Source organism: Hippocampus comes, unplaced genomic scaffold, assembly GCF_001891065.2.
Source record: "Hippocampus comes isolate QL1 unplaced genomic scaffold, H_comes_QL1_v1.1 scaffold282, whole genome shotgun sequence".
NCBI classification, from domain to species: Eukaryota; Metazoa; Chordata; class Actinopteri; order Syngnathiformes; family Syngnathidae; genus Hippocampus; species Hippocampus comes.
Genome location: NW_017806073.1, coordinates 354,098 through 365,767, shown reverse-complemented (window position 1 = coordinate 365,767; position 11,670 = coordinate 354,098). Strand labels below are relative to the sequence as shown.

Below are 11,670 nucleotides of genomic sequence, written 5' to 3'. Positions count from 1 at the left end.
AAGCACCACCTTAATTTATCCAAAAGTGAACACTTGTTACAGTGCAGTTTCTGCTGTTACTGGAGATATTTTAGCGGACTATAGTCACTAGTTTTACCAGCATGGATGCATTGAATACTTAATTTACCTTTCTAAAAAACTGTCGAATATCCATGCTGTCGACTCAACCTGACTTTCGGCAATGAACTGTCAGTTGTTGCGTTAGCATTTGATGTGGCGATGGTGACAGACACGTCAAATGCTAACGCAACACCTGTTGCGTTCAGGAAACCTGGGAGATTTAACATCACAATAATGACAGGTTATCGAAATATAATTTAAAATGGCCACATTACATTGAATTTGATGCAATATATTAGCAAAAGTACAGGAAAAATAAATAATACTTTTTTTTAAATAATGCAATGAAATTATTTAGTGGGGCTAAAGACATTTTTAGGGAGGCTTCAGCCTCCCTAAAATATGCCTAATGACGCCCATGCTTTAACAGTTAATAAAATACGCAAATATGATAACTTACACCACTTAAATGTAATGGACAGACATAAAATGAGCACACACATAAAAAAATCATATAGCAAAGTTTATTTTCATGTCAAATTAAAAAAAAAAAACAGTGTTGACCAGTGTTATTTACCAAAGGCAATCGTTGTTTTGCAATCAGCGTGCTCCCTCTCGTGGCGATAAAACGACCGACGCAGCCGTGGAAATGATTTAACAAATACACACAGCATCGAGCAATTGTTTTCTTAACCAGGGTTCGATCGAACCCTAAGGGTTCGCTGAATCAGTCTCAGGGGTTCGACAGAGCCTCTGCCATGGAGGTTAAGACATACCCGACTCAACATGTCAATTAGTTATGACATACCCGATTGGCCATCACTGGCTGGTTCATTTTGTGCACAATTAAAAAACGTATACTTTATACTTATACTAATTGTATTTACTTTTTTATGTTTTTAATCAACGTGTTTTTATCTGTCTTGAATTTTTAAAAGAAATATTTCTATTATCACGAATGAAGGGTTTGGTGAATGTGCCTCAGAACTGGTTGGGTTCAGTGCCTCGAACATGGTTAAGAACCACAGGTACAGAGGGACAACAACCCAGCTGTAGGACCGCTCTCTCCTGCTTTGTGGAGGGAGAAATAGGCGGGGCAATGCCAAAGCTCTGCAAAATGAACTGCAGCAAGCCGGGTAATGTGCATGTTTCTCTTCAAACTGCCAGGAACAGGCTCTGTGATGGTGCTATGAGGGCCTGAAGTCCACAAATTGGGGGTGTGCTCACTGTCAAACACTGCGCAGCATTGGAATTGGCCATTCACTTTTGAAGAAGCCCCGTGCCCGCTCAACAGAGAAGAAAAGGTTCAGGCAAAGCACAAGCAACAAACAAAATGACAAGAGTCTGGAGGCGGCTGCACAGACCCCCATGTGCTGGTCAGTCGTACCCTGACTGCTCTTAGGTACCATTGTCAAAACATATGCTGCTGCAGTGGGTCCCGCGTTCTTTTTGACGGTGCTCGGCCTCATGTGGTGAGAGCGTGTCAAAAGTTCCTGCATGAGAAAATCAGTGATGCTATGTGGCCAGCCCATTTCCCAATGAAATGAATCCAATCAAACACCTATGGCCATCATGTCACAATCCATTCCCCATTACTAATATAACATAAGATAAGAAAACCTTTATTGTCTCACAAAACCCCAGGAAAACATCCATTGGCTCATTATGAGCATGCCCAGACATTGTAATGTGTGCATACAAGCATGTGGATGTCACACACATGTCCGAGTCTCATAAAATGTCTTCTGGAATTCAGAATTTTCCACTTTTAATTAAAAAAAAGATGTCTTTAATTTGTGAGAGGTAGCAATGTATTAAAACAGCACACAATATATACTGTAATATTAAAATAGAAATACATCCTTGCTTCAACTAAATCAGTTAGCATAACGGAACAGTTTTAGCCTTTTAAGCACAAGTATCTGATGGTTCACTCCTCCAATGACGCAATCGTCGATTTCTAACTGCGCCCATTTACAAAAATACCAAAAGAAAAGAAAACTTCACCCATATGCACAATTACGCACTTCGCGCTAGAATTGCGCCGGACACAAAAAAATAGGGCCCTTTATGCTCCAACCATATTCAGAAATGGATTGAAGTAAAAATGGCCCTTAAAAAAAAAAAAGAAAAAGTGTTCTCAATTATTTTTCAACAAAAATAATGTAAATTCGGTGAATAATTTGGAATGACCAGGACATTTCCTGGAGTTACCACTTCTTCCCCGGACAAAACAAACAATCAGGAGAAAGATAACATGGGTCCAAGATGGGACCAAGAACCTGTTGGCCACTCTGATTGAGATCCAGTGTTCCTCTGGCATTGGATAATGTCCTAGACCAGGGTCTAGGCAATTCATTTTGCAAAAGGGTAACATAAGAAACCGGAACACTTGCTGAAGGCCAAGCCAACATGCTTACCTCAACTTTGTCTTTATTATCTTTAATGTATTTTGAAAAAACATTATACCTTGTTACACTAAATTGCTACGTGTGTCGATATGGTACGACTAATTCAGAAATACAAACTTTAAACAAAATGATACATGGTCTTTAAGAGCCTATAAAAGCTTTACACTTTAAAAATGATGGCATTTATTTTGCGTACTATCTCATATTAGCCATTCCTACAGTCAGCACTCCCAAACACAGTATATGAAAGATATATTATTACCTAGTATTGACAGTGATAACCTGTAATAAATATAATACAGTGTATGAAATTGTAGATTTGCACTCATTACTGTCAGGCAAAATCTTCTTGGCCCTCTTCTCTCCACTGTGAAGGAAACGAGAATGTTGCCAACATTAGGACCACTGATGTCATTTTTGCCTATCTATTTTCTGCAAAAATAATTACTGGAGGGAACCGTCAAACCTCAAAGTTTAGCGAAAACATCACCAAATCATTGCTCTTGCTCGCTACCTTGCTTGTAGTAGCGTCTACATTTGTGAACTTGAAATAAAACGACAAAATAAAAGCGATGCATAGTTTATATATTACATAGTTAATGTAATGGTCCCTGTGATGGCCAGTCAGAGACTGGATGGGCCGGATGTGGCCCCCAAGCCGTATTTTGCCCACAGTGTTCTAGACAAACGTTTTCACCAGTGAGGCTAATCCTCTTGTCTGGGACTTATTTTACAACAGGACATCATGCATATGCTTTACATAACCTTGAAAAAAAATCTAACTGTCATTATCATACATTTTGTGTAGAATTTGGGGGAAGACGATCATTTCTTCCATTCCAGAATACGTCTGGGACGTAAAATGTGAAAATTTGGAACATTTGAATACTTATTCAAGGAACCGTATTACAGTGAGCTCAGATACAGTCTGTCCTGTTTAATGGACCTGGTACAGCGGCAATCTACTGTCAGGGCGATAAATTTATCTGCAGGCCAGGTTAGTATAGAGGTTTCCTGGTCCCCTTTGACCAGTGTCTTTGTCATGGGCTCTAGCTGCAGGCTTGGAAAAAGGCACGTAGGAATGGTTTAGGAAGTTGGTGTCCAAGCAATCAGAGACACAGAAACGGTGACATGTATTTGGAAGAAGCTCTCCCTCCACCCCTGGGCCTCTCATCTCCCCAAGCTGCTCATAGACGTATTTGTTTCCTGTTGAACAAATAATAAGACTCTCTCTGTTCAGAGTCACATAGTCTGGATACAATTTCAGTTCCGTTCTAGGGTGTCCCTCTTCCTGGTCTCCGGTGTGGTGGCCTTGCTCTGACGACAGACACTGCGTAGATTCCTGGTATGCCTTACCCAACCCTGAGACCTCATCCTGAGACATGACCTCCACGATAGAAGAAGTCACGTCTTCAAAGTATTGCTTTGCAGGAACTGGAGGGTCCTGTAGTGTGAGTATACAAAATATTTTCCAAGGCATGGAGTGCTACAAAGTAGCGTTTTTCAAACAACGTACACACATAAATACTCAAATTACCCATTTCTGCAAGTTGATCTCAGTCAGAAAGCCTTGAAGGACTTTGTCCAGGTTCGGCACTGGCGGCCAAAAACATTGCTTGAGCTTGCTGTGAACAACATCATCATAAAAGCACATAGTGATGAATGATATGGTCAGAGAAAATTGTTATATTTACTAAAGCTAAGGACTGAATATCACATTGTAATCCATACTGGATAGGAAATTGTAAAGTCTTACCGGAAGTATGTAAAACCCAAAGAGATGAGGATGACAACAGCTACCAGTAGTGTGGCAGGGATGCAAGTCATGAGTAAACTGTCTGTAAAAGGCACATCATAATCTGATATCGGTATCCAAAGCAATAACTCAATATGAGTTTTTTTTTTGTTTTGTTTTGTTTTGTTTATCTCAGCCAATCATTGCAGACTTTAAAAAATGAAAAAAATGAATAGGGCACAGGTCATGCAGCAACAGAGGGAGCTTACCTATGTCAGCAGGAGTTTTCCCAGTGAGAAGGTTTGACCATTCACTCCAGTGACCAGAATAAAAGGATCCATTAGGTTTAGTTCTAATCTTCACTCTGTATCGGATATTTGGGGGAACCTCCAGACATGTACCAGTAGCCGGGCCCTTGGGGGAAGTCAACTGAGGAAACATTTATGGATGTGGCTTCAATATTCAGTGTTAAATTCATTCATCAACACATTCTTTATTAAATTCAATTTACTAGACTCATTTTTTAATGTACTGTAATTGTAATTACCGGTAATACACCCTGACTTCTGAAATTGTTTTAAACCCATGCAGTGCTGTTTTTGTTTCAACTCCCCCAAACATCAACCCATCCACCCATTTTCTGATCCACTGAGTAGGTTGCGGGGTGTGCTGGAGCCTATACCAGCTGTTTTCGGGCAGTAGGTGGGGTGTACATCCTAAACTGGTTGCCAGCCAATCGCAGGGCACACATAGACAAACAATCATTTGCGCTCACACTCACACCGAGGGACAATTGAGAGTGTTCAATTTAGCCTGTCATGCATGTTCTGGGATTGTGGGAGAAAACCGGAGTACCCGGAGAAAACTCACGCAGGCACGGGGAGAACATGCAAACTCCACACAGCAAGCGGTGCCTGAAATCAAACCCTGCACCTCTGGGCGAGACGAACAACCCCAGCTCGCTTTCAAATGTAGAAAGTACCACATCCTACCAGCCATCCTTTGCTCTCTCTGATTTGGCAGCCAACTTCATATTGCAGATGGGATGACAGCGCCATAAGAGGGGCTTCCCACATCAAGCACAACTTTTCTTTCTCCAGTAATCCTCTCAGATGAGTTGGTGGCTTTGTTTTAACTAAAATTAAAAGGGACACACAATTCTATACAAAGTCATCACAAACACTGTATACACTTGAAGACAAGTTGGCGTAATTATGAATACTATTATTAACCCTTTCAGTTACTACAGTGGACAGTTTATCATGTTATTAGGTTACAAGGTGCGTGAAAGGGTTAATTACTTTAACGTGTGTCACTGACACACTGTTAGAATTGTGACAGAATATTTGGCTAACTTCAAAATTCTAAAGTCATGTGAATTAGTAGCAATATAGACTTGAAATAGGATTTGAGTAAAGTAAAAATAAATGGTGAAAATGTTTTGCATTCACTGGATAGTGTATCATCCATTTCATTGACATTGCAATCTAAGTGCTGCATACAAAATGTCACCAAAAGAGACTAATTTATATGTGTTCCGTTATCTTTAGCTAATATTAATTCTATTGGTCAAGAAATTTAAACTTAAATTCACTCACTGATGTTTCTCAACGTGAACTCTTTGGTGTAAAAGGTCCTGCTGAGTGGAAATGCAGCAGTGCTGAGTTTGACTTGGACTTTTATGGACTTGTCTCCCTGAAAACTGCACTGGTCAGTCAAGTTCCTGTCATTCACACATTCTATCCAATCAGTCCAGCCCAAAGTCTCACTGCAAGACATTTAATTTCATGTCAAATATCAGAGAAACATAACCAACATCGGTGGTCACTTTAGCCCCAGGGACTAAATGTGGTATAAAGGTGGCTGTGCACGTTTTGACTAAATGAGAGGAATTCAATTGCTACCTGAGATGCATCTTATTGAAAAGTTTGCAAGCACTTGATTTGCCGTATCTGCTGCTGTTCCACCGACAGGTGATGGTTTGCAGATCCGAGGTGTCGCACATGAGTGAAATGTCATCTGTAGAGAGAAGTGGCTGACTTTTGAATGACTGCATCGCGAAATGAAAATATTGGAGAACGATTCATCTGCATGGGTATTGTCTTCATATCAATGTTTCAAAGAACTTAATCCAGGTTGAAATGAATACGGCTAAAATTTTCAGGTCTGTTCTTATCAAAACTGCTCACTGAGATTGTTTTCTATCAAATTTTTAATAAAAGATTTTGAATACTAACACAAGACAGCCGAGGAGGCTCTTGTCAAGTTCCAGGGACGTGTGCAGACATTTTGGGGTAAAGTGCTCTGCCATAAAACAACCCCCCCCCCCTCACCCCCCATCACCAAAATGATTCAGAAAATTCAGAAAAAAACCACAATAGGATATACCGGTAACTAATTTTTGTTTTCTCACTCAACACAGTCTAATGAAAAGGGTCATTCAAGTGATGAAAAAAAGTAATAAAGGGCAAAAATTACTCAAGCTAAACTAAAATATATGCAATTAGTAAAAATGTAACAACTATTTGCTAACATATCTGCCTCACAGTGCAGAGGTGCAGGGTTCGATTCCAGGCCAGCATGTGTGGAGTTTGCATGCTCTCCCCGTGCCTGTGTGGGTTTTCTGCGGGTACTCCACTTTCTTCCCACATTCCAAAAACATCCATGGCAGGTTAATAGAAATCGTCCCTCAGGGTGATTGTGAGCACGAATGGTTGTTTGTCTATGTGTGGCAACCAGTTCGGGGTGTCCCCCGCCTCTGCCTGAAGACAGCTGGAATAGGCTCCAGCATGCCCGCGACCCTCGTGAGGATAAGCTCATTAGAAAATGGATGGATGGATGAATCTTTTACAAGGGTGTGAAAGAAGCAAGGGAAGGCAATTCAGCTACTTGAGGGAGGCACCCTTCATGGTGCCATCTCCTGGAAGATGTTTGACGTCTGTTTTATGCAATAGACTTTTGGCCTGGTTGCTGTAATTATTTATGAAATATTTTTGGATTGCTTCCATTTTCAGCGTTTTATTTTGAGAGCTACTTGATCTTCAACTGCAAAATATTTGCGGTCAGGTTTTTTGATTCTTCAAGGTTGCACAAAAAAAATAATCAATATTTTAAATGAAATAAAACCAAAGTTTGTAAAACAGTCAAACTGTGTTTGAATGAATGCTTCATCTGTCTGTCTGTATTACTCTCCCCGTCTCACCACTCACTCACCACAATGCAGGCATTGCACACTGTCACTGTTATTAACTGTGCATCTGAGAGCAAGGGGTACAATCCTCCCAAGAACTCAAATATTTGCCCGCCAGATATCAAAACACTTTTGGTTGGAATTGGGGGGAGTCATGGTTATTTATTTTATTTATTTATTAAGGATTGCTGAATGAAGGGGGTAAAAGGGCTCCAGCAAAAATGGGCACATTTCTCATCCATGGCAAAAGGACCTGCCCTTGAGCGCCACTCGGGACTATCTGTGCATGTGCCTCTAAAGTTCAGATTGTGTGCTACATATTCTTTGTCTTGCCCTCTGCCTGATTCAGGGATTGTCTGCAGATTTTCAATTCTAAGAATTTTGAACGAGATTTGATCCCCCCAAAAATCCAAATGGGACTATCCTGAAAAATGTTGAATTTACTCATCTGGCTCCAGATACGGGTACATTTTTAGGAAGACGATACATCTACTTTTAAAAAAGGGTGTCTGGATCCAGATCATTTTGTTTTATGCAACCACTTGACAAAATAAAATGGAGTCAAGTCAACACACCATTTTTTTCAGTGTAAGGTAAATTAATGGTCATATGAAAATAGAAAATGTTACTCATCACTTTCCAATTGTTTCCAATGAGTTCAATCAATTGCCTTCGTAGAACTACACTCACACCTACGTTCCTCCTCTCTCAACACACCTGCGCTTTGTGGTACCACATCCCTCACGGGGTCTGACCAGTGGCTCCAGTGTCCGGCGCTCTCTATATTAGCACACTTGACTGCAACCTGGACTTGGACCTCTTCTCCTGGGACTAGAGACACCAGGGAGTCATCCAACTTATCAATTCTCTGTAGGAACAAATGTAAACAAATAATTTAGACAGGCACCAGCCCGTTGTTTTTTGTGGAAGACACTTTTTACCATTAACAGTACATGTTTTTGTAAGGTTTACCAGTCGCAGAAAATATACTTTATGAGGCATACTGTGTATTAAACTTATTGAAAACCGATCCAAGCTGTCTGAATAAAAAGTCTCTGACATTATTTAGTCACGATACTCAAAAGAGGGCAGGGTGTGGTCGACTTGTCAGCACATTCGCCTCACAGGGCAAAGGTGCAGGATTCGATTCTGGCTCAAAGTTGTTAGCGAACGGTATTCTGTGCTAACACTGCAGTTCTGCCTACCTTTTAGCTTTGACATGATCATGCTTCTGTATAGTCTGCCAGAAAATCACGGAGGAATAAACTTTAATATGTAAATTGACTGAAGTATGATGTCACAATTTGGCAACATTTTGAACCATGTGCGTACAGACACTTTTTTGGAGAAAGACACAAACGGCGACAACAGATTCGCTTGGTTGTGTAATTTCACACTTGATTCAGAGACCACGACTACTTGTGCACATAAATGTGGATTTTTTTATAAAGACTTGTAAATACCTCTTTGGTCCTCTCTCCAATCCCCTTGGAGATGTATCGCATCCTATATTGTAGCTTATCCTCCCAGTATTTTGGCACATTTGTGAGGCACGAAACCAGCATCTGCCCAGGTTTCCCATTATGGTGTAAAAGCACATTGAAGGGGGCATCCAGGAGAACTAAAGACCAATTAGAAGCAGGGAAAACAGAATAGTTTGTAATTCACATGAGTTTACATTAAAAAAATAATAAAAAAAATTAAAAATGGGGATGTACCACTGTACACTACTAGACACGACACAATAATGTTTTTTTTTTTCATTTCTGACCAAACCTGTCCAATCGTACAACCTGCTGGAAACTGTGTGATAATGACATACGGACAGTCCTCGAATGAACAACATTAAATGACTTGCTTAGGCATGAAAGTGTTGAGTTTAGGGAAAATACTAGTCTTACTGTGGTCTTCCACACTGACGTTGCGGCTGTAGATTCTGGTGTTGTTGTTGCACTCCACCACTTGGAGGTGTATATCCACAAATATGACAACATCCTTATCAGGAAATGAGCAGATATGGAGCCATGCTCCTTCTTTTGTTCTCTGGGTCAACAATTCACATCTTCTCTCTCCCGACCTTGATCGTGATGACATACATCATTGCTGCAATTTACTTGTATTTAGTATAATGTAACAGTAGTGTCAAATTCAACAGGCACCAACAGGTACCAAAAGAAGCCTACTGTTATTTACGAAATGCTTACTCGTACTACACATTTATTTGTATGCAAATAACACACAATACCAGGCAGATAGTTTTTTGACAATAATAAGCCAGCAGGTCATCGACTAAAAAAAAAAATTAGCTATTTTTGCAACATACTCGCCAATGTAGTAGAGCAAATTGTAAGTCCCATTGTCTGGGGTCTCAAAAAAGCAGGTGAAATCCTCTTCTGTCCTAGTGAAACATTTCGGGTCATCTTCTTCCCTCAGGAGGTAAATATCTGCCCCAAACATTTTAACTATGAAGAGATGTTTGCAAAATATTTGACATAATTCAGGATTCATATTTAGTCTTACCATCTTGTGAAAGATGAATGCCAGTCACATACTTGCTACATATCCAAAGCACACAAAGCAATTGCATCCACATGCCAAAGAGTACGTTCCTCATGTTGGTCAATTTCATGATGTAGGGAGGTAGTTTGAATAATCCGCCGCCCTCCAGTAAAACCAGCACATGCTTGTATGTATTTGTTGTCATGTCATGGGTGTTTTGACTCAGTGAGGGTGGAGAAGGAAATGTGTGAGTAGGCGTGTGCACGTGTGTCTGCTCGCGCACGTGTCTGTGTGTGTGTGTACAGAGGTGTGTGAGAGGGCACACTTGTGCATGTGTGGTGAAGCAGTGTGGAAGTTTATATAGTAAGTAGCAGGTCATACTTACACAGTGTAGCACAAGCTGTTATCTCTCAAATTTAGGGAAACAAGCAGCATAATAAACTGTACATTTTAAGGGTAGCCTTATGAAGGGTTCATGAATAGAATAAATAAACACATGAATAAATAGATTATTCATATTGTTGTTCGGGCGGCACGGTCATCAACTGGTTCACACGTCCGCCTCACAGTGCAAAGGTCCAGGGTTCGATTCTGGGCTCCAACCTTCCTGTGCAGAGTTTGCATGTGGGTTTTCTCCGGGTACTCCGGTCAGGCATGGCGCTCGGCATCCGCTGAACGCTCACTGAGCGTAGGACACCAAGAGGCAACAAAAAACTCAAGCTCGTAAAAAATCATAATGGGAATTATATAAATAACAGTACAGTATATCGTACTTATAATAACGATTTGTACGTTGTAAGTTAATAAATATATGGTATATAAAAATAATGTAGGCTGATTTACGCAAAAAAAAAAGATTCATCTCCTGTGCGGACCTCTGGTCGGTCTACCTTTGTGACCCCGAGTCCCTTCTCTTTCATTCGGTTTTTTCAATACATACACGCTTGCCAAAAACAAGCCAAGACACTGTTGTGGAAATGTTGTGACCTACACATTGATTATGCTATGAAATTTAAATGGAATGTTTCGAGACAAAGTTGTTTTACACGCAACAACTATGCCGACATTTTCGAGAGTTTCATGGGCCGACATCTATTGGTGAAACCGTAATTCGGGAAAAAAAACACAACTATGCCGACATTTTCGAGAGTTTCATGGGCCAAGACCGACATCTATTGGTGAAACCGTAATTCAGGGAAAAAAAATTAAAGCTATGCAGATTTCTCCCTTTCATATTCACCATTTTCACATTATGTCCAGAATACTTTTATAGTGCCCTATCAGTTCTTGTCTATAAAGGTGGAATATTGAAATTTTAATGTACCTGTGTTTTAAATATAGGGCTACATAATAACATAAATCATTTAGAAAATGTTCGTAACATGGTTCAAAACTGTTTCAGTGTCAATAGTAGTGGCATTTATTTTTTAATTTTTAAATTATTTAGCCCCTCTTCTGGCTGTAGAAAGACTACCATTAGGAATAAAAGAAAAAAGGTGGTACTGTGCTGAGAATATACTATGGGTATTTTTTGTTTGTTTGTTTTTACGGTTGTTTTACAAACAAATTGTGCAAACAAGTTGGAATTTAGTTAGTTAGTTAGTTAGTGCTCCAGCGAAGGTCCGGGGGTCCCGTCCCTGTGCGTTGAGCCGACCAGATGAACCAGGTTTTTCCAGTGCCGGCGGTCTTGTGCCAGCTGTTCTGCATCCTCCACAGCAACTCCTTGTTGTTGGAGGTCGCCCGCAACGACGTCGAGCCATCTAGTGCGGGGCTTC

The 11,670-nt window shown here is 40.4% G+C and overlaps 1 protein-coding gene across 2 annotated transcripts; it reads right to left on the bottom strand.

The window, feature by feature from the left end:
* Positions 1 to 2,456: 2,456 nt before the first annotated feature.
* Positions 2,457 to 10,136, bottom strand: mpl (MPL proto-oncogene, thrombopoietin receptor). Of its 2 annotated transcripts, none has more exons than XM_019894356.1 (12): positions 9,917 to 10,136; positions 9,720 to 9,840; positions 9,298 to 9,473; positions 8,860 to 9,017; positions 8,114 to 8,264; positions 6,111 to 6,225; positions 5,805 to 5,929; positions 5,199 to 5,341; positions 4,476 to 4,635; positions 4,228 to 4,309; positions 4,009 to 4,096; positions 2,457 to 3,915 (listed from the first exon to the last, which is right to left on the bottom strand). In XM_019894356.1, the coding sequence occupies exons 1-12, from the start codon at positions 10,098 to 10,100 to the stop codon at positions 3,454 to 3,456; spliced, it is 1,965 nt and encodes a 654-aa protein (XP_019749915.1). In that variant the 5' UTR covers positions 10,101 to 10,136; the 3' UTR covers positions 2,457 to 3,453. The 2 variants fall into 2 exon arrangements, with proteins under 2 accessions (XP_019749915.1, XP_019749914.1); XM_019894355.1 differs by having other exon boundaries at positions 5,805 to 5,974; positions 9,917 to 10,135.
* Between the last annotated feature and the right edge of the window lie 1,534 nt (positions 10,137 to 11,670).